The sequence below is a fragment of the Brienomyrus brachyistius genome, chromosome 6 (genome assembly GCF_023856365.1).
Source record: "Brienomyrus brachyistius isolate T26 chromosome 6, BBRACH_0.4, whole genome shotgun sequence".
Classification (NCBI taxonomy): domain Eukaryota; kingdom Metazoa; phylum Chordata; class Actinopteri; order Osteoglossiformes; family Mormyridae; genus Brienomyrus; species Brienomyrus brachyistius.
The window spans coordinates 17,842,435-17,863,859 of NC_064538.1; the positions used below are offsets into that span (position 1 = coordinate 17,842,435).

At 44.4% G+C, this 21,425-nt stretch overlaps 1 protein-coding gene across 4 annotated transcripts in view; it reads right to left on the reverse strand.

Moving 5' to 3' along the window:
• The window catches only part of LOC125744780 (HMG box transcription factor BBX), a 41,601-nt gene that overhangs the window by 2,561 nt on the left and 17,615 nt on the right, over positions 1-21,425 (reverse strand). For all 4 annotated transcript variants that reach the window (XM_049016988.1, XM_049016986.1, XM_049016989.1 and 1 more), the window contains 14 exons: positions 18,836-19,037; positions 18,663-18,730; positions 15,467-15,544; positions 15,293-15,373; positions 11,409-11,492; positions 11,238-11,315; positions 9,551-9,622; positions 8,052-8,865; positions 5,878-6,016; positions 3,650-3,786; positions 3,421-3,510; positions 2,911-3,102; positions 2,608-2,803; positions 1-2,146 (listed from right to left, as the gene is read on the reverse strand). The exon at positions 1-2,146 is cut by the window's left edge and continues 2,561 nt beyond it. In XM_049016988.1, the coding sequence (XP_048872945.1) occupies positions 2,059-2,146; positions 2,608-2,803; positions 2,911-3,102; positions 3,421-3,510; positions 3,650-3,786; positions 5,878-6,016; positions 8,052-8,865; positions 9,551-9,622; positions 11,238-11,315; positions 11,409-11,492; positions 15,293-15,373; positions 15,467-15,544; positions 18,663-18,730; positions 18,836-19,037 (2,319 nt within the window). In that variant the 3' untranslated portion in view covers positions 1-2,058. The remainder of the gene's footprint in view (positions 2,147-2,607; positions 2,804-2,910; positions 3,103-3,420; positions 3,511-3,649; positions 3,787-5,877; positions 6,017-8,051; positions 8,866-9,550; positions 9,623-11,237; positions 11,316-11,408; positions 11,493-15,292; positions 15,374-15,466; positions 15,545-18,662; positions 18,731-18,835; positions 19,038-21,425) is intronic.

Sequence of the window (21,425 nt, forward strand, 5' to 3'; positions counted from 1 at the left end):
GACTCTTGCCAGCGGGCTCTGGGCCCGACATACTTGTCAACCATAAGCCGGATTTCTTTATGGTTTCTTTAAGAACATACACGCTCTACAAAGCAGAGAAATGCAAACTATTCTCCTAGAAGCTGTGCGTCACTTCTCAGTGATTATCTGCTCGATAAATCAGCATACATATGTTTTTTTTTTTTTTTTTTTTTTTTGTATATGAGCTTTTAACAACAGTCTTGATCCAGTAAACTGGCCCCAGATGAGGCTTCTGAGGCAAGGAAACAAATAGAAAGCCTAAAAAAAACAAACAAACGGTGCCTCAACGCAGAAAACGTTTTAAAAGACAGGTACAACAGTAAAAAAAAGTACCACTGATTAATTCACAGAAGACATTGTACAAGGAAAGTATAGGTGAACGCGTGATCCCAAAATGGATTTACACCTCTTCGGGTGTTTGAACGAAAATAAAAGCAGGTAAGCATGAATATTGGAGAAGAATTCCCAACTTAAGCTAGAGTATTGCTCTGCTTACAACCGGGTTTGATGGGGCCGCATCTGTGGCACAGCCACTGGTGGTATTATTAAACCATGTGACCAAATGTCGGGGGTCGTGACCCAACCTGGATTATAAGCAAGCGCACATGTGGGGGGGGGGGTGCCAGTGATGAATCGGCAAGTGCCAACAGAGGAACCCACAACCCACCCTGAAGACGCCGATAGCGTGACGTCACATTAGGTGTGTGATACGATGGGCCAACAAAACAGGAAAGGCGAGGAATGGATGGCTGGGAATTCTACTTGCGGGGTGTGAAAGAAAAAAATAGCAAGATACAAGATACAAGATACAATAACGCTGCACGCCTTTAACTTTGTTTGGATGCTGACAGTGACTTTTACGAAGTGGACCGTTGCTTGAATGAAAAACCCTAAAGCTACTCAGAGTTAAAAAAGAAATAACAGGAAAGGGATCTTTAAATATGACCCTACTGAAAACAACAAAAAAAAAAAACACCTTCTCTACTATAGCTAAAATTAGTGCAGTATCTCTGTTATTAAACTAAATGCCTTAGGAAACTAGTAGCACACATTTGGATTAGCTATTTAGATGCTACCCAAACTGCTGTAAGGTCAAGTATTGACATAAAATGCATTTTTATTCCTGTCATTCAAGTATTTCGACATCAACGCTTCGAATGAGGGAACTTGCATGAGAGGAGAATTTCCTTTTTTTTTTCAGTCGGAAAACATGAAATGTTGCCGTTATCTTAGATGGACAGATGCCTCGATGGACAGAGTACGCCAAAAGCACGGACCAGCCTGCCCACTGTTTGTTATGCTAGTCCTTCTTCTTTTAGCCTTGGTAGCTAAGCAGAGAGTTAGCCAGCTTGTTTCCCATTAAAAAAGCGAAACAATGAGTCAGGCTGCTTCAGACCTGAGCGTGTCGATCGACGACTCCGGCCTTGCTGACCCTGTGGTCACTGAACCTGTGGCTTCATGAAAGTGACGCAAACGGGATGGGAAACATCTGCCTGTCTGGTCATGTATGGTTCTGCGTCACAAACTTGTGATGTGGCGAAATGGGCGAGTGTGGTTAGCCAGCTAGCTATCAAGGTCCAGGCCAGTGCTGGCTTCAGACAGGGACTTGTTTAGTCACTTAAGGGTCTAACGCTCTTGGAAGTGGTAATACAGGGCAGCTTCAGGTAATGTGACACGTGGCATGAACTCGCACAGCAGTAAATTACATCATAAATCAGGGAACCTTCTTAAATGCACTTTGTTTGCAAAACTTGACCTTTAAACGGCAGTCTTCTCTGGGGCAGCGATAGCCGCTAAAACCGCCGCGGCCGCCCCCAGTGTGAGGCCCGCGCTCTGAGACCGGCTCGGCTCCTTCCGCGAGAATCGGCGGCAGCCGGGAGCTGCCGGAGGCCAGCGTTCGGTGTACTCCTTCCGCTGGAAGCTGAGCCCAGTTCAATGGGAGCGACCAGTTCCCACGGTTACCTTCCGTCCTGAGACACAGCTAGGAGGTTAGGAAAGAGAAGCACGTGGGGTTCTTTTGTTCGGAGGGGTGGGCCTTCACTGATCCGCACAGGAGATGAGCATGGGGGTCTGTGCCATCTCCTTTGACTGTCCCTCTCCGGGCAAGCTGACAGCGCGCTGGCTCCTGAGACAACAGGGCGGCACGTCAGACCAAGGCCATCTCAGCGCGCCCACAGATGCCTGAGCCCTACCCAAAAAACACCGAACTCACCGCCACAGACAAGTATATATCGCTCCAGCCAAAAGCAGTCTCAGGTGGGAGGGGCAATGTCAAGTAAGAGGGGTTTTACCACGGGTGGTAGGAGAGGTTTATGGTTAGGGTTAAGGTTGCGGTATCAGATGATAACAGTTATAAGCCCCTCCCACATTGTCCCTCCAACTCGACATTCGGCTCCTGGCTGCAGCAATATGCCTCTCGACACAGACGCTCTATCCCCACCCAAAGATGATCTAGCCCCACCCACATATGCTCTAAGCCCCACCCACACATGCTCTAAGCCCCACCCACATATGCTCTAAGCCCCACCCACATATGCCCTAGCCTGCCAACGGATGCCTAAATCCCACAATGACTGCCTGGCTAACCTGTGTGCATTCTCCATTGCTGCCACCTCGGCCAGCGCGGCCAGGCTGAAGAACGCCGGCAGGTCAGACACCGTGTCGGCCTCGCACGCCTCCTGTGGCTTAGGGTCCTCGTAGTACCCTGATTCGTTGCATAAAGTCTCCTGTGTTGATGGCTTTTCATCCTGGTCCTGTGTCAGCTCCTTGGTCTTGTCCTCCGCTGTCAGGGTAAGAAAACGGAGAGCATTCGGAGGACTGAAGGGTCTCAGATGCAGTTTGGAAGATCTCAGCGTAACACCAGACTGGAGGTGACACCTGCTCACTCACCCTCTGCTGGGGAGACACGCCCATCAGCAGTGCGCACCAGGTGGGTTATCTTACTCTTCCTGGCCTTTCTCTTCTGGCTGCCCACCAGCATCTCTGCGGCCCCCATGGTATCCGGGGGCGACACGCCACCGGGGACAGACAGCTTGGCTTTCTGAGCTGTGTCGAGCGGGTGAGTGTCCTGCGTCACTATGGCTACCAGAGCAAGAGGAAGTCGCTTGTTATTTTAGCGTATAAGGTGATAAAATTCTTAATAAGTACAAACAGATACACCAACCACAGCACTCTGGAGAGACCTTTGGTGCTTTGTAATGAAATACTGTGTCTTTATTGACTTCATTAGGTTGAAATACATTCCACAGTCAACTTACCACCTTTCTACAAGATACTTGCTAGACAACCACATTTCAACCGACCCTACTTGTTCAAGAAGTTAGTGACCAGGTAACAAGTAATGTGAGGTAGAGAAAAACCCAAGTTAGAGCAATGAGAGGATGGAGGGGCAGAGATCACCTTTATCCAAAGTATTGGTTTTCTCCTTTTTGTGCTTGTACTTGCTAACGATCTTGTGGAATAAATTCTTTTTCTGAGATGAGGATGAACCTAAGGTTACAAAAAAAAACAAAAAAACAGGATGTACGATGTTAAATGATAGCAATGTTACCCTTGGGAGAAGCGAGCACTCAGGTCTGGAGGCACGGAGGAGTCCGAGACCGCCCCTCCCACAGGGGAGTGTGCTCACCCCTGGCGGCTCTGGGCTGCTCCGTGCCCGTCTTCTTCTTCTTGGTGACTGAGGTGTTCTTCTTGTCAAACGTCAGCGGGCTGTACTGGGGAAGGCTGTTGAACTTCTTCTCAAACTCCTCCTCCAGTTTCCCTAACCTGCAAGGGGGACACAGCGGAGCATCAGTGCCTGGGTCCCAGCCTCTGGGAGGTGACCGTCAGGGTCTCGTCCCTGGGGAACTTCAGGCCCAGTCACCTGACACATTTCTGCTGTTTGCAGGAGGTAGATGATTAACTGCTTAACATAAAAGCCCTGTGATGATATTGAAGAAAAATGTCTGGTATGTGGAATTTTAGAAAATGAGAGAAGTGGAGACATTAGGGCAGAACTCATTAAACGCAGCGCAAATTTGGAAATATCCTGAGGTTTTAGTGCTCAGACTTGGGTAAATCAACAGATAGATGCAGATTTGCCAACAGTGCTTTGATTACTGAAGCAGACCATCATCCCAGCCCTGAACACCATTGGGCCTTGTTTCATAGCTGTACATGTCGCTGTCTGAAGAAAATCGTGTATGTCCACCTTTGACGATTGCGACTTTTGACTATAGATGGAATACGCTCATTCTCCTTTCTCTATTAACAGCATTTCACATCTAATCGACTAATGAAAAGATGCTTTATGGAGCCATCTGTTTAACGAGCATCTCTGCTGGATGTCAGAAGCGTCCATCAAATCCGCATATCTCCCATCCCTTGTTTGAAAGAGTGCAAGGCTGTACGATGCTGGGTGAAATACGAATTGCAGTTTTTTATTTACTGAGCGTTACTCTACCCTGCTTTTCCCCAAATGCTTGACTTCCCTCTTGTGTGGTCTAACGAGTGCATCTCTTGATCCCTCGTCCTGTGAGTGTGTATGTACCGATATCCCTGCATCCACACAACTGACTCTCTGCAACTTAGCATTCCTCCCCAGCTTAGATTCTTGTTTAGTGCCTCGGCTACCTGACTACTCTGCGTTTGGGTCCCCGTTTCCCTATCTGTCCCTTGACAAGTGCCATCGCCATCAACCCCCCTCCCCTCATATTAGACAAATATATATATATGATTATCGGTACTGGTGCACTATGGAAGATTATAAGCACAAAAATTCAAATGGCAATTCATTTTGCAATTGTCAATTCAATATTCAATCAGAATCACCCGGGAATTGCATTGCATGTTCGGGAGAAAACTCAATTTGCAATTCCCAACTGTCAGACCGCTCATCAAGGTGGACCTTCATTAATGACGTCACTTCCTTGTGCCCTCAATGGCCACCACAGGTATCTCGATGGCATGTCTCCCCAATCTGCGTGTAACCAACTGCGTGACTTGATGTAACGCCTGAGCTACATTAGTTTGCACCCTTCTCGTATCAAGTCCAGTTAAGATTGTAAGTTCCTCTACCCTCTGTGACAACACAAATAACCTATCAAACGCATCTACTGCTGATACCCGATTAATTTCCATGTCATCTGCTAAGGCAGAAATATTTACTGCAAGCTCTTCTGCCGCCATTACTCATTCTAACTAAACGAACAAATCCGTTGAATGCTAACGAGGCCCTAAACAAGGAAGTGACGTCGTTAATGAAGGTCCACCTTGATGAGCGGTCTGACAGTTGGGAATTGCAAATTGAGTTTTCTCCCCAACATGCAATGCAATTCCCGGGGACGCCATTGCCATTTGAATAAAGAGGCAAAAAGCCCATGGTAATACGAAATGCAATTCAGTGATTTGTTATTCTATTTGTTATTCAAAATATTTTTAAATGAATTAAGGATTTCATAAGCACTTTGCACATTGAAATGCCGATTGCAGAATGTATTTTCAAATTACATGCACAGATTAAATATTGAAATGACAAATGCATGCTCTGATTGAATATGGAATTGACAATTGCAAAATGAATTGCCATTTGAATTTTTGTGCTTATAATCTTCCATAGTGCACCACTAACATCATTGTTACTGAAATGGGACTGATAGATAAAGTTTGCAGTACAGAAAGGGCACACTACTGGTTTTTAGCAAACAACTCATTTCCAAATGTAAGTAATGTTAAACAAAAAGTGTCTCCTAAATAAGGAATTATTATTATTAGTAGTAGTAGTAGTATTAACATTTAGTGTAGTGATGGTTTGTTGCCACCAGGAGGCCCCAATGCAAATGCTTAGTTTGAGTGTGGGGCAGATGCGTCAAGACTCACCCAGGAAGAGACTCTTCTTTCCATCTGGACTTCTTCAGCTTCTTGGTGCTGCTGGGTCCTGTCTGCGTGAACGTCCAGCTCTCTTCCGTCCAGCTGCCCTCCAGGTCAGACACGCTCCCACGCCCCGAGCCCCTTTTACCTGCAAAATACCCGCGCATTATTAATATCGTGTAGCTAATTACTTGCCCATTTATTGGTTGGATGAGAATTATCATATTACTACTATGAACACATAACCCCTGCTCTTAGTACCCTGCACTGGCTTCCTTTTTGGCTCAGGACTGACTTTAAAGCTCTCCTACTTACGCATTAAGCACTTATACGTAAGTAGTCTATAAGGGTCTGGCTCTTGCCTACCTAACAGATTTACTTCAAATTTACAAGCCGCATCGTCCACTCTGATCACAGAATGCAGGTTTCCTTGTCGTTCCACATATAAAGTGACAGTATTCGGTAAAGCCATGCTCTCTGCCTTCCCGCGTGTCCAGGTGGTTCCTGGGATGGGCACCATCTGAGCTGGAGTCCTGGTTCAGTCCCAGGGAAAGGTGACACTGTGGATATGACTTACGAGCTGTAACATCACGTGTGCAGCCTTCAATCTGCGACCCTGCACAGGCCTTGATCACACCTCGTTTTTAGCAGGCCCACTGTTTATTTCCTGTAATGTTAGCACGTTCAGGTCGGTTTGGCAGCCTCTTGACCTTTGGGGGTTTTTTTCTCGCTACTTGGGAGTTTTTGGTTCCTGTCCTCTTTTGATATCTGCCTTTCTTTCCCTCATTCATTTCTTGGTCTGGCCTTTTCCTTGTTTTTGAATTATTCCATATAAATGATGCAGGAATGTATCAAAACACACCCATGTAAAGGGCCTTGGGGCGACTCTGTTGTGAAAGACGCTATAATAAATATGAATTGAATTGAATGCAATCAGTGCTTTGATTGACTGCAAAGCTCATTGTGACAAAGCTCGATGCGATTAAATAATTTTCACAGGCCACAAATAAACAGTTAAAAGATGTTGGATGGATGGATGGATGGGTGGATGGATGGGTGGGTGGATGGATGGGTGGGTGGGTGGATTTCCTGAAGGCCGAGCGTGCATGCAACAAGGAACAGCTGCTGTTTTCCAGCAAATTCCACAGAAGTGATAATTTCACCGTCCTTCTCACAGGATGGCAAAGACACATATATAACATGTTTATGAGCTACCAGCCTCTTGTGAGCAGAGTTGCTTCCGGAAGGTTTGGCTCTTGCTGCTGTGCAGAAGGACCGGAAATGTGAGAAGGCCACAGTCTCCAGTCAGGAAGTGGTTCTGACCTGTGCTACTCCCAGCTTAACACCTACAGCTTATGGCTTTGAATGGTGAGGGAGACCTTGTGGGAATGGAGAGCCCTGAACTAGCGGTTAAGACCCGTTTGTCCTTTGCTGTTCATTTTAGCAGATTTTTTTGCGTCTGAAGTGATGGATTCCATTATCACCGGCGACTTCAAACCAAACCACTGACTTGGGTATTTCCATGTCTCTACTTGTACAATGTTGTTCCCTTTTGTTTTGTGAAATAACTGAGAAACACAATTAAGCCTAGTTCATACTTCACTTTTTGGCATCTGCTTTCATGCTGTGGACGGTCGTCCACATGGCAGCTTGTGTTCATACTACATTTTGCTGCAGATGCGGATGATTGCGGTTGGTGCAAGATTACAACACCAGATAAGGGGAGGGCAGATGCCTTGCAACAAACACAAATAAAAGCAGTGTAGTGAAACGGGGTAAATGTTTATGAACAGTTTGGTTCACCATTCGATGAACTATATTGCCGAGATTTCTAAACATAGTGCTGCTTTTCAAAAGGCCGTACACCTCAGTATAATGAATAACAACTATTCTTTTCTTAACCCTTCTTTATTGACTGCTGATCTGTGAAAGTTAGGGCTGCCACCTACTGGAAAACCCTAGTCAATGACATTATACATTTGCAGTGGATGTGCACGATCTCTACTAGATGCTAAAATCTGAGCTACATGCGCACCAACTGCAACCATCTGCAGCCAAGCCGATGACAAAACTTGTGTCACGTCCCCCCATGGGCAACAAAAAAGCACATGGAAAAGTGAAGTATGACTTGGTCTTAACACCAACATGACAGCAAGACGTCTCTCCCTGCCCCCCCCGGCTACCTCTGTCCACGTTGGCTCTCAGGGAAGTCAGCATCCCCTCAGAGACCAGTGTCTTGTACAGGGCGCCTTTGCAGCTCCTTTCTGACTTTCTGGAGCCACAGCTCTCCGATCTGGCTTCTCCATCCTTCTCCTCGGCCTTGACTGGGAGGACTGGGGGCGCTGGTGTGCTTGGGGGCGAGGGCTCTTCCCCACTGACCTGGGGCTCCGCCTTCACGCTGACACCCATGGGCTCGGTTTCAGGGCAGGTTAGGGGCACCTCCGCTTCTGGGGTCTTGCAGTCCCCCGCAGACCCCTCGTCCTCTTTAGCCTGGGCCGGTTTCTTCACTTTGGCTTTCATCTTCTTCTTTGGAGATCCAGGTTCCTCAGAGTCCCCCTTATCGCCAGATGGTGGGCGGGACCTCCTCTTCTGCGCCCTCTCGCTGCCCCAGGCTCCCTTGGCCACAGCCTCGATGGTGTAGATGACGCTCTCTAGGTCCGACTCCGATGACTGGCGTCTCTTGCATGGCTTCTTGAGCGACGGGGGGCTCTTATCTGCCTTGGCCTCCTCACTCTTGTCTTTCTTCTTCTTTTTCTTCTTCTTTATGCTCTTGGACTGGTCGAGTGCTGGCGGGCTGCCGTCCATTGGGGTTGTGGAGGATGAGGAGGATGAGGAGGAAGAGGAGGAGGAGGAGGAGGAGGGGGAGGATAAAGGAAGATCGCGGGCATCCTGAGAGTTGCAGGCGGCTTCCCTGCTGTCCAGCTCTGCAGAGCTGCATGAAGACGATGGCTGTGACCCCAAGGCTTCGATCTTCACTGCTTCAGAAGCCAGACACATCTGCAGGGGGAGGGCGCAAACAAAGGGTGTTGGTTTAGCAGCTCAGCAGTTAAAAAAGACAGGAGATCAAATGACCACTTACTATACAATGTTGTAAATGGCTTAGCTGGTGAGGAATCTATACCTGTGTCCAGAAGGTCACAGGTTCAAATCCCACAGCTGATTTCACCTTAAACCCAGCTGCTTTAGGCATGAAGACTATCCCTGAAATAACTCTTCTCTCACCTGTACATATGTGTGTGTCTGCATCTCTCTTAGAGACCAAGCTGGGATATGCCAAAACTACCCAATTTCACCAAAAGGATGAGCACTAATCAGATTAAATAAATATTATAAAACTAAATTAGTCAATATATATATTTATATTCGATTTATATTCACAAAAGGACATCTTGTAATGGGCATACTGTAATGGGATACAGTCCTGACTGCCAAACATATTCAACTGACAACAGGTTTCTTCCCCTAAGATGCCAGCTAAAGATCAGTACACACCATGTCCAGCAGAGGGCAGCAAATGCATCACAAAAGACATGTAACCGCCAGCAGATCCGTCAAACACCTAGTATCAGAATTTCAGCGCTGATTAATTGAAATCAACAAATAGTATCCTGGAGTTACAGCTCCATGCAGTTAAAGGCGCCTCCTGAAGTTTTATGGGATGCTATTACCATGGCGCACCTACCTCAGCAAGCTGGAAGAGGGCTGACTGGCCGCACTGCTTTCCGTCTGTGGATTGCGAGGTGCTGGAGGAGATCTGGTCCGTGCAAATCAGAAAGGCGAATTAAAGAACAGTGTGGAGTGTGTGTGTGTTTGTGGGGGGGGGGAAGCTATCTGAAAGGCCCCAAACTGCTTTGGCACAGTTACTCTTCATTCATTTGTTGACTGTACAACTTATTGTACAATACTGTTTATTTCTGAGCCATAACTGAGCATTACTTTCCCAGGTGTTCTTTGCAGGACGTTGCTTGTTGTGATTATTATTAATATGATTTTTTTTTTTTTTTTTTATAATTTATGTCTTGATTACTAAGGACTGGTTTATACTTGATGCTTGGAATGCATAGAATTATGCATGCTATCGATATGCAAGCGGTGTCGCTGCACATACTTCCGAGGCAAGTTTATGTCAATCTGGAGGATGAAGAGTTATGTCCCACAGGGGGCAGGGCGCGAAATCATCTTGGTCGGCTGTATCATTTCCGGTCTTACTAGTTCGTGTGAGGTAGTGGTCTGAAATACCACAAGCTACCAAAGATAAACGTCAATGACGCTCATCGTAATTACAAAAAGACAGGCAATGCATCATATATATGATATATATATATGCAGCAAGGATGAAAATGATTATGATTCACCGGGAGAGTGCATGCAGGGCTCATGCAAAAGAAGGGGTAACCGAACAAATTTTAAAATATATTTAGTACAATCTTAAAACGGAACAGTCATTAAAATTGCAAAGCGTCCTCAGTTTCGTTTCCTATGGCATCGTGTAAATGTTTTAGCGAAACGTAAACCCAGCAAATTTTATCGCTGAGATTTCTAAATACTGGAGTTGTATCAAAAAATATCATTATGAAAATATCTTATACCGCATCATAATGTCCATACCGTAAGAAGGTATGCAAAAACCTGATCTCAGTCCAGCTATTGTGGTCCTTGCGATGAGAATCACATGTGCATAATTTGCGATGTCGATATTAATATCGTCCAGACCCACTTCGTACTTTTTGTACTGTAATGCTGCACTGTCCCGTTAATTGTCTGCAGTCTGTTTATAAAGCATCCGAGAAAGAATTTCACTGGACTTTGTACGTAAGACACTGCTTTCTTAGCTCAAATTGAAACAGAACATATCGCCATTAAATTTTAAAGATGCTGTACACAGGCCTACCATAGTGTTAAAAATATTTTTTCTTTTGCCTCTGAAAATATTGTGTTTTGAGTATCTTCCTGTCACTCATTCTTAAAAAAAAAAACAAACAAAAAAAAGTTGACAAAAGTTGCACATACAGCCCCTAACATTTTTTTTACCAGTATTACCATTAAAGTGCAGCATTATTCCACATGTAGCCATACAAACAATATGTGTAATAAATGCCGGAAATGTGAGGCGACCATGAGCGTCGAGTATGAACAGGCCCTAAATGTATGTGTTGTACAATCATTAATCTGCAATTTTTTTCAGGATTAATAAAATGTGTATCTGCCTGTCTGTCTGTAGTACATACTGTGACCTGAGGAAAATAAACTCCATCTTTGTTCACACGAGACCAAACAAACCCAACCATGAGACTAGAAGCTGGTCTTCGAGCAGATATGGAGTACGCTTGGAAAGCGCCTGCCTTCGCTATAAGGCTAGAGGAGCTCACCTCCGCCAGCTGGAACAGAGCGGACTTCACCGCAGCTCCCGACGGGCTGGCCCCTCCCAGGCATGGCGTTTCCGAAGCCTGTGGACAGAGAGGTGGGTTGGTGGGTTGAGCAGCTTTACTCGGAACCCAGACGCCAGAACACTGGAAACCCGAAAGGCCAAGCGGACTCACCGCTGCTGCCGGCTCTGCCGACGAGCTCTTCCCCTCCGAGGGCGTCGGGGGCACTGTGTTGGATTGAGGGCTGCTGGAGGAAATCTGAGAGGGAAATGATGGGGTCAAAGGTCAAGAGAGCCCGAGAGAGGAGGCATATTTGAGACTGCATGGCACTGGGCATGCATAAAAGGGCGTCTAATGAAGCGTCATCTGCCACTTGTGTGAGAAAAGGTACATTGGAATGTGTTGGTTTTTGCATTTCCTGCTCTCCTGCTTTTTTAAAGGCACAGACGCGCACATACATACATACATACATACATACATACATACATACATACATACACACAATCAGGGGTTGGACAGTGAAACTGAAATACTGGCCAATAGTATTTGGGGTCTCATGCAAATATATGTGCGGCCTGGTGGCCAAATTTTGCTGACTGCACATTCCATCAGTAAGAGTAGAGCAATAGCGTAGTTGCACGTAAAATATTTCAATTCACATGACATATCGGGAGACATATCAGATTTCAAAACAGGACAGTTTGTTGGTGTGAATCTCACTGGCACATGTGTGACCAGGACAGCCAGTCTTTGTGTTGTATAGAGAACCAGGGAAATGTCGGCATACAGCCATGAAGGACGGATCTCATCCAACTGGACTAACTGTGGACACGAGAGGAAGCCGTCTGAAGGGAAGTCCGGGCGATAAACAGGATTGTATCCAAAAAACATTAAACCAAAGCTTCCCAACTCATTGGGAAATTAAATGCGCACCTTGACTCTCCTGTATCCATCAAAACCAGAGATTTACAGGGTCAGTATTTATAGTTGGGCCACGACAGCCAAACCTTTGGTCACTTGTGCCAATGCCACATATCAGTTTTAATAGTGCCATGTACAGGCAAATGTAGTACTGTGGACAATGTGAAACATGTATTGTTCTCTGTTGAGTCCACCTTCACCGTCTTATCCGCACCCAAGTGAGTTATGGTGTGGAGAAGCCTCACAGAGGCTTACCAGCCAGACTGCTGGGAGAGTGCAGCGTGGGGGTGGATCGGTGATGGTTTGGACTGCAATATCATGGCATTCCCTAGGCCCACTACATGTTCAGGATGGGTGTGTGTCACTGGCAAGGATTAAAGAACCATTGTAAAGGACCATATTCAAACATTCAGACATTGTTCCCTGAAGGTGGTGGCATGTATTAGGATGATAATGCACTGATACACACAGCAAGAACTGGCGGGGGAGTGGTTTGATGAACATGAAAGTGTAGTCGAACATCACCCAAGGCCTACAGATTCACCAGATCTGAATATTATTCAGCCACTTTGGGGTGCTTTAGAGGAGCGAGTCAGGATACGTTTTCCTGCACCAGCATCCCATAGTGTCCTGGCCACTGTTCTACAAGAGGAATGACTCAAAATCCTTCTGGCCACTATAAAGGACTTGCATCTGTCAGCCCCAAGACAATCTGATGCTGGTAAGGAGCCCTTTACAACATACAATTTGTTTCATACTTTTTTTGGTCAGTGCATAATTCCATACAGCTCTGGAAAAAAGAAAGACCACTGTGGTAAGTCCTGGTTTAATCCCGGTTCTGTAGGCAAGAGGCTACGCTGAGGAGCAGGTAGCCTGCAGGTTCAAAGTTTCTAAGACCACAGTACACAAGAATAGGATGAAGCAGGAGACACTGGGAATGTCATGTTTCTAATGTCAGAGATGGCCGTTAACTTCTCAAACAGTTTCTCATAAATCGTAGGATGACATCAAGTGACCTTTCAAGGGGAATGGGAAACATTAAGTACAGGTGTGAAGTGCACTGCTAGGACAGTCCGTTTCAGGCTCCTAGAAGCAGGACTGAAGTTCCATAAAGCAAGGAAGAAGCCCTTCATTAATGAGCAGCAGGGAAGAGCCAGGTTGAAGTTTGCAAACAAATGCATATTTTACAGAGGCGCACACTCATAAATTGAAAAATGAGTAAAAATAAACAATTGAGCTGTGGTCTCAAAAATGTTTCTAGAGCTGTATATGTTGTTATATAGTCTTGATATCTTTATAATTATTAGTACTGTGGACTACTGTGTTGTGTTCAATAGTATAAAAAAAACCTTTCATTGGGTAGAGGTGTGTCTGTGTGTTTCTCTCTCTCTCTCTCTCTCTCTCTCATATATATATATATATATGTGTGTGTGTGTGTGTGTGTGTGAAAAATGGGACACACACACACACACACCCACAGTAAACACCTTGTAAGCAATGACATCACTTTGGCTTGTTTTACACATACAAACACGAGTGCATGCACACACACACACACACACACACAGACACACACAGACACACTATATATATTATATATATAGCGCCAAAGTGGAGTATTCACAGAATCCCCACATGGCATTTCCTTTAACCTCTCTGTGACCCTCAGAGTCTTTGACTGGCAAATGCAAGCAATTCATCTTTTATGGGAAAAAAAACACCATAACTGCAAGCCTTAAGAAAAAAAAACATATTTCATGCACATAGCACAATTATGTGCTGAGATGGTGTTTAGAGTGCTGACTGTGCAATATTATTTGTATTTGAAACTATCAGAGGCTGCTGGATAAAATGACACTGGCGCCCCCTTCTGGGAGATTCACTTCAATACATCATTTTCTTCCTTTATATGGCCTTGAGGATTTCTTAGAATAAAAGGCAGATCAAATATAGCTATGCAAATCAATTCAATTACTTTCAGGTTTCAAATTATAATAATAGAATATAAAAAATATACCAGTTTTTACAGTTTTGTTTTTGTAGGTCTGCACAAAATTACACTCTAACTTCAAACTCCCAATAAGAACTGATGAAAGCTTTAAAGGAAAAGAAATACAAGCTAAAATTTATAATTAAGTTTAGAATCTGTCAGTTTATTTTCATTTACTCTTTATTCATTCATTTATTGTTTTTTTTTTTATTTGTTTCTTTATGAGGGTTACTGTGCTGGAGTTATTTCTGTAATGTTTCCTATTTCCCCATCATAGAACAATCATTTTATCTCATCTTATTCACACTAGATGAGTGGGTCTTACTGAATGCCTGCTTTACACTCCAAGCCAAAAACTTGCATCTTTGATAGATCAGGGCTCCTAGGCTCTCCAGTGTCTGGTTTCGATTATCAGCCTCGCAGACATAGTCTGCACAGAGCACCTCCTGCCGATGGCTGTTAAACTCTGTGTTTCTGCAATCTCCATTATCCAAGTTGTATAACTTAGGTACAGATACCTTTGATATGTATGACCTTGAGATTCCAGAATAATCCCTCCCTGTAGAAGGGAAGGTTCCCACATCCTTTAAAATCAGATGCTGTCAGAACGACAACAATGTCGGCTCTGTCACCCTCCTCCCCGGCCTAATCCCTCCTCCCACAGTCCCAACCGCTACAATCTCTGGACCCCTACACCTCTCCAAAAAAAAAGGCCCAACTTTGTGTAACTTGTCTGAATGTAATCGGTTTCATTAAATCTGTGTCTGTAGCTGGTCTCTCATGTACCCCCACTAAAAGACACTACTTCAATTTTGGTGTCATTTGTAACAAAATGAAAATGCTCCCAGATCACTGCCTACAAAATGTACCTGGGAAGTTTGAAAGATCCGACAAAAACTTTTTGAGTTATCACTTTGACAAGATCGAGTGCTGCTACCCTTGTCTTTATGACTACGCAGAACTGCTTCAATTTTGGTGCAATTTATCTCAAATTCGTCTTCCATGCAATTTTTTAAGTAGATTAAACACTTTTTGAGTTGTTGCACTAATAAGAAAATGTCTATGGTGGCAGAAGACTCAAAAAAACCATATGTATTCCTAATCCGGGGAACAGTCACATCAACCTTTCAACTCTAGTCATTTGTACCTCAGCCAGCTGGAAGAGCACACAATTGCCAGTATCCTTAGCGACATCCTCAGCTCCTGACCGGAGAGAGTTTGAAGAAATCTGCAGAGAGAGATTTTGAACCTTAAAATAAAAATGGCTGCTAATGGATGAGCTGTTTGTACTCTTAAAAATCAACAGCTTCTCGTTCAATACCTCAGCTAGCTGGAACAAGGCGGACTCCCCGCTGTGCTTGTCTGCGTCTGCAGTCACTGGAGACGTGCTTGAAGAAACCTGGTTATAAGCAGAACACGTAAACCTCAATGTTAGAACTTAACCAGATAGAAGAGTTTATAGATTTAGGTTATAAATAAGTGCAAAACATGAGTGATGCTAAGAGGGAACATGGCTAAACTTAGTATCCTAGACGGTCAGTAACATCAGTCCAAATGCTTTGGTGATGCAGCTAGTTGATGCCATGCCTGCTCCACACCACTGCCTCACTTAACAACAGCTGCGATATGCTGTTTGTAAATAAAACGATGAGCTGGTGAAGCTCTAGTGAGCCACATGTTTCATAACTGTGCTGCAATTTGAGTGAAACTCAAGACATTGTCTGAAAACATCAATTTCAGACACCTTTTCAAGCTCAATCTCGGTATGCTGTATGGATTGTGCTATGCGACATAATTCCATCCATGTAACCGTTGAGCGACTGCCTGTGTAACATCGACCCACCGCCATGGGAACGCCTTTCCTCTCGGCACAAAGGCAATTAGGATCAATCTGCGGCTGCTAAAAGGCAGCGTGGGCGATTAGCGGAACATGTGGTGGGAGTATCTTTGTGTGGTTTGGGTTGTCTAGTGCTGGCTAATGCTAATGCTATCCCCGGCTATCTCCTTAAGGACTGATGTTGGAGACTCTCCTGCTCTTGGCACAGAGTGCATCCCACTGGTTGCTGCTCACTTCCTAAAAGGCAGCAGCCATCAAACAGCCCCACGCCCCATCTTCATTGCAGCACACATGTAACCCAGGCGGAGACTTGCACCTGGGTCCCAGAGGTGTGAGGCAACAGTGCTAACCACTGCACCACCATGCCGCCCCCCCCTCAAATACAGTCGTAAAAAAAATAATAAACAGCTTGTGAACCTTTGAGAATTATCTAGATTCTGACATTTTTCAACTAAGACACACCATGGTGAACTGAGAGATGCCCAGAAGAACGAAGCTCATAGATAAACTACATAAATGCTTATATTTAGAAACTAGCAAAGTCTTCTTCATTGCAAGAGCCTTAGTCAAACGCTTTCTGCAGCTGCAGAACAGATTCGTGTGGCAGTTAAGATGTACTTTGGGTATGTCCTCTTACAAAACTTAAGTTCATGGTTTATTTGGGAATTGATGGCTACAGCCATTGATTTTTAAATTAATATTTATATAGCTCCAAAGATGGACAAGTGAGGCAAATAGCACATTATAAATATACGGCCGTCAAGGAGTCGACGAAACATGCATGCAGCATGGCTGAGCTTCCGATGAATGGCCAGGCGCAAGTGTAAGCAGTAATGGAGCAACAGTTATTGGAGGAGTATTGGAGCAAGATCACACCACAGCATTGAAAAGGACCTAATTATTTGAGATAAGAACTTGGGAATTCTAAAACACAAAATCCCTTCTTCCTGAGCCACTCTGAAGACGATTTGTGTTTTTCCATCACTGTCATGTTGTTTCACAACCCAACTTATTTTGTGTTTTAGATCATAGACGCTCCCAACAGTCTGCTGTAGAACTTCCTCAACTTGAACTCCTTGGTCCCTCATTGACTACAAAACATCCTGGCTGTGAGGATGGCAGCCGTACCAACACGCTTCACAGCTGGTTTGATGCTTTGGTGATAGGATGTTGCATGTGGTTTTCCCCAAACATAACACTGTCTACATATATAAACAGTGCCGCAGTTGTGCTGTGGAACACCCACGTGGTCTTCAGCACACTTAATGTTTTTATTTTTTTCTCCTGAAAAGCACTGGCTTCCTCTGAGGTAACCCCCAGTGAACAGCACTCCTGTTCGGTGTTTTTCCAAGTGCAAGGGACACCTGCAGGTGTTCCTCTGTCACCCTCTGCGTCAGTGTCACCCGCCTGAGGATTTGACGGTGTGCCCTCGCACGGATCAGAACGCCCACACCTGGGAGAGCAGAGATTCTGCTGAACTTCTTCTATTTGTGAACCGCATGCCTGACTGCGAACTGATGGAGGCCCAAGTCTTTGGAAATCCTCTCCTAAACCCTTTCCATGCTTAGGAAATCATTCTTCCAAGGTTCCCGGAAATATCCTTCCCATCAGACTAACTCTGCTCGGTCGCACTTGGACAGAATTCTGTTCTGAAGAGTAGGTTACCAAAATGCTGTTGATTTTTCTCCTTTTTATACAACAGCTTATGTCAAACCCACATCTGAATTTCTGGGAACACTTGACTCCAATTACCCTCATTTCAAGAGATCATTATCATAGAGATTCACCTACTGTTTCCATCAATTACCTTGACTGTTAAAACCATCTGTTCAATAAAGATACGGTTATGTAAAACTGTGTGTTTTCTGTTTCTACTTTTCAAATTTCACAGAATGTTCATTCGTTTACTGTACAACCCACTGTATAATACCATTTATTTCTAACTCTTTACTACAAAATTCTGTGCAACACTTTCTCTAACATTCTTTGCACTGCTATTTATTATTGTATATTATTTATTGCAACTGTCTCAATGTCTTTTTTACTGCCTAAAGGTCCAACTGTAAACTTGCAGTTTCCTTGGGGGTTAAAATGTGTCTTGTGCTACTGTGAAGCTGCTGTTTCCTTCAGCATCCATCCATCCATCACTGTCTGTTATTATAACTTAGATGAATATCTGGTGCATACATTCATGCATAGATCCTGATAATTCCAAAGAATTCACAAACTTTTCCTCAGTGTACGGTACACAAAACCACCCAGGTCACCAGTTGCGTCCGGAAAACCCAACAGGAACAGACAGAACTACCCTCTCCGAGGGCAACCCAGCGCTCATTACAGGGGCATCTCGGAGGGCCGCAGGAACATCCACAAGCCGGACTGAATCATTCCGAAAATGCTTCGCAGTCAGAAAGCCTCCAGACATTATCGAAAATGACAGGAAGACGCTGATTACCCTGCCCCCCCCCCCCCCCAGCAATACGCTGAACATGGCCATCTTCGATTTTAACGAGATTACATGTAATTGGCAATGAAATATCGTCAGCCACCATCTTAGTATGCATAGTGACTAGAAATGTATCATAACAAACGGCAGGGAATTCACAGAGGATCATGGTCAGGTGAAAGAGCGTAAAACATCAGTGTTGCGACTCTGCATGCGATTTGGCGGCAGGCTCACCTCCCGCGTGCTGAGTGCCCGCTCCCCGGCCAGCAACAGCATGCTCAGGCCTCCCATTTTCGTGGGGTCTGCGAGGGAGCGGGGGAGGGGGGTACGACACAATTAAGAATTTAGTCCATTAACAAACTGGGTGCGAGAGAACAGGCCTGGTGCCCGACCATTTGGGGACACACCTGCCATGGCAAAGTTGAGCTGGGGTGTGCTCTCCGCCTTGGCGACCTTCTTAGCTGCAGTGCAGTCCTTGGGCGCATTCGACGTGAAGGACCAGACCTTCTTGCGGCTGCTGCTGACCGCTGCTGCCGGACTCTTAACTGGCTTGTTGGTGGTGGGACACCACTTGTAGCCGGGGTTGGCTTTCATGAAGGCGTCTTTGTACTGAGGGGAGGACAGAGGCTGTGAGTCCATGCTGAACGGCAACAACAGGAAAAGCACAAACTGATCATCAATATACCTTCATACTATATATAGTCTGACGTATATAAATTATGCAAGGGTTAATGCTCGTTTAAAATGAATAAAACACGGCTTGTCGTGCACTAACCCGCTTATACCACAGTTACTACACATTTGGCTTTTGCGCCTAAACACTTTATTTTCATTTTCACAAGCTAAAATTGCATTTATTAATACAAATATTTTCTACAGCCAATTTCTATATTTCTATAGTTTCCGTTAATTTTAAAATGCATCCTACATGTGGAATTTTAGGATTTTTCTTTTTTAACTTTTGTTAACATTTCAAATAATGATTATAATCACACATTGATTGCTATTGTGATTAGTGTTCCTGGCACTACATGAGCAATTATAGAAAATTAATTAAAACACCCTTCTGACCAATCAGATCCAACAGGTCAACAGCATAGTAATGAAAATATATGCAATTATAGATAATTATACAGGAAGGAACACAGGTGACATAAGGAGGACATACAAACTGCAGACACACAGCCAATGCATGAATATAACCTGGTATAAGCGGAACGTGAAAAAGGTACGATTTCCACCTTTCAAAACAGGGCTGCATGATACCACATCGCGATCATATAGCGCATATGCAATAATTACCAAGATTCTTGACGGCCAGAAACATTCGTCTTCAGCTGTGTGGAATAAACATGTCGGACTGCAAACATTACCGCCACGCCACTGGCGTCTTTTTACCTTGTTTACCCACAATACTTCCCCTTTTCGAAAGATGTTGTGGCTGCTGAGATGTCCTTTTCTATCACAGCCACTTCAGTGCTAATCGCGTCCATGATTTACCAGAACACATGTGGCGTTCTCCGCTAACTGAAGTTAATAAGCATAAGGATGCGTTGAATTTATACAGACTACTGACTTTTGGGGATCACAAAACGCATCACAGTAATATTTTAGGCACACTACTAATCTGCTTGCAGGCATAAGTAAATGTCCGTATAGTACAGAAAAAGCTGGTGTCCAGACAAATGCTTATGCCAGTCATCTAAAGCCCTGGTGATTATTGCACATTACAATTATACTGTGATGTGATATGGTGTGGTCTTTGCTCGGGTTAATGGCAGAAACTATCTAGGAGCACTGCTGGACTGACTCGGGTGGATGACTGCCCAAGAGCGCCCCCTTCAGGAATGCCTGCACCTCAGGTGGCTTGGTCGCCAGTCAGCCCAAAGCGGTACGAGAGATTGGAGTCAACACCAACGCGAAGCTGCCGCAAGTACTCGATTAAAGTTGATTACTCGATTATTAAAAAGCATCGATTAAAATTTTCTTTCTCGATTACTCAACAATGTGGCGGAACGGAGACGGAACATAGCGGGTGAAGGCGAGAATGAGAAGCAAAAACCATCAGTTGCGTGGAAACGCTTTATGTTAAAAGTGAATGAATGTACAGTCATCTGTGAGTGTTGCAGAGCATAACTTAAATATCACCACAAATACATTCGGGTTTGACGGACTGACCGAATAATGCGATACATATACATACACACACACACACATAACCATATAATATAAATTACATATACATACGGTGTGTTTTGAGTAAGGCTTGAAGTTTTATGATATTTAAAAATTAAAAATAATCTATACAGCCAAAAATAACTTATTATCTGCCAACAAAGTCTGTCAAATAAGTTGGTGGTTTTGCCCTCAGTTGGCGTTAGTAAAGCACTGGTGACAAATCACTTGCCTTCGCTCAATATCGTCTCTATCAAATACAAAATATTTCCATACATCAGAAGACAAATGTCTTTTTGTCACCAGGTCTAGTTTGCTTTTCTTCTCTGCATCATTTTGTTTAGAACTTCTCATGAACACAATTAAACAGCAAGGAAAAGAATGATCATGATTGTCTCAGAAAGCGCATGCAGAGCTCATGCAATAGCGGTAAACTTTAGACAGTTTTTTTCAACATACAGACCTGCTAGATAATTTCGAAAAAGAACTATGGATAAAACTGCAAAGCTTGTTAAATTTAGTTTCCTATGACTGATCAGAAATGTTTCAACATTCATGCTTTGAACCCAACAGACTTGCCATCCATTCGATGCGACAATTGCACGCGCATGAAATGCCATATCGATAGTAACATCGCAAGCCTAGTACTGAGGGCAGCACAGTGGCACAGCAGATAACGCCTGTCACTGCACATCATGTATGTGGAGTTTCCATGTTCACACCATGTGCGGTTTTTTGGCAGATTCTCCGGTTTCCTTCCATTGGCAGAAAACATGCAACTTAAATGAATTGGAGTTCTGACCGTATGTGTGACCCTGCAAC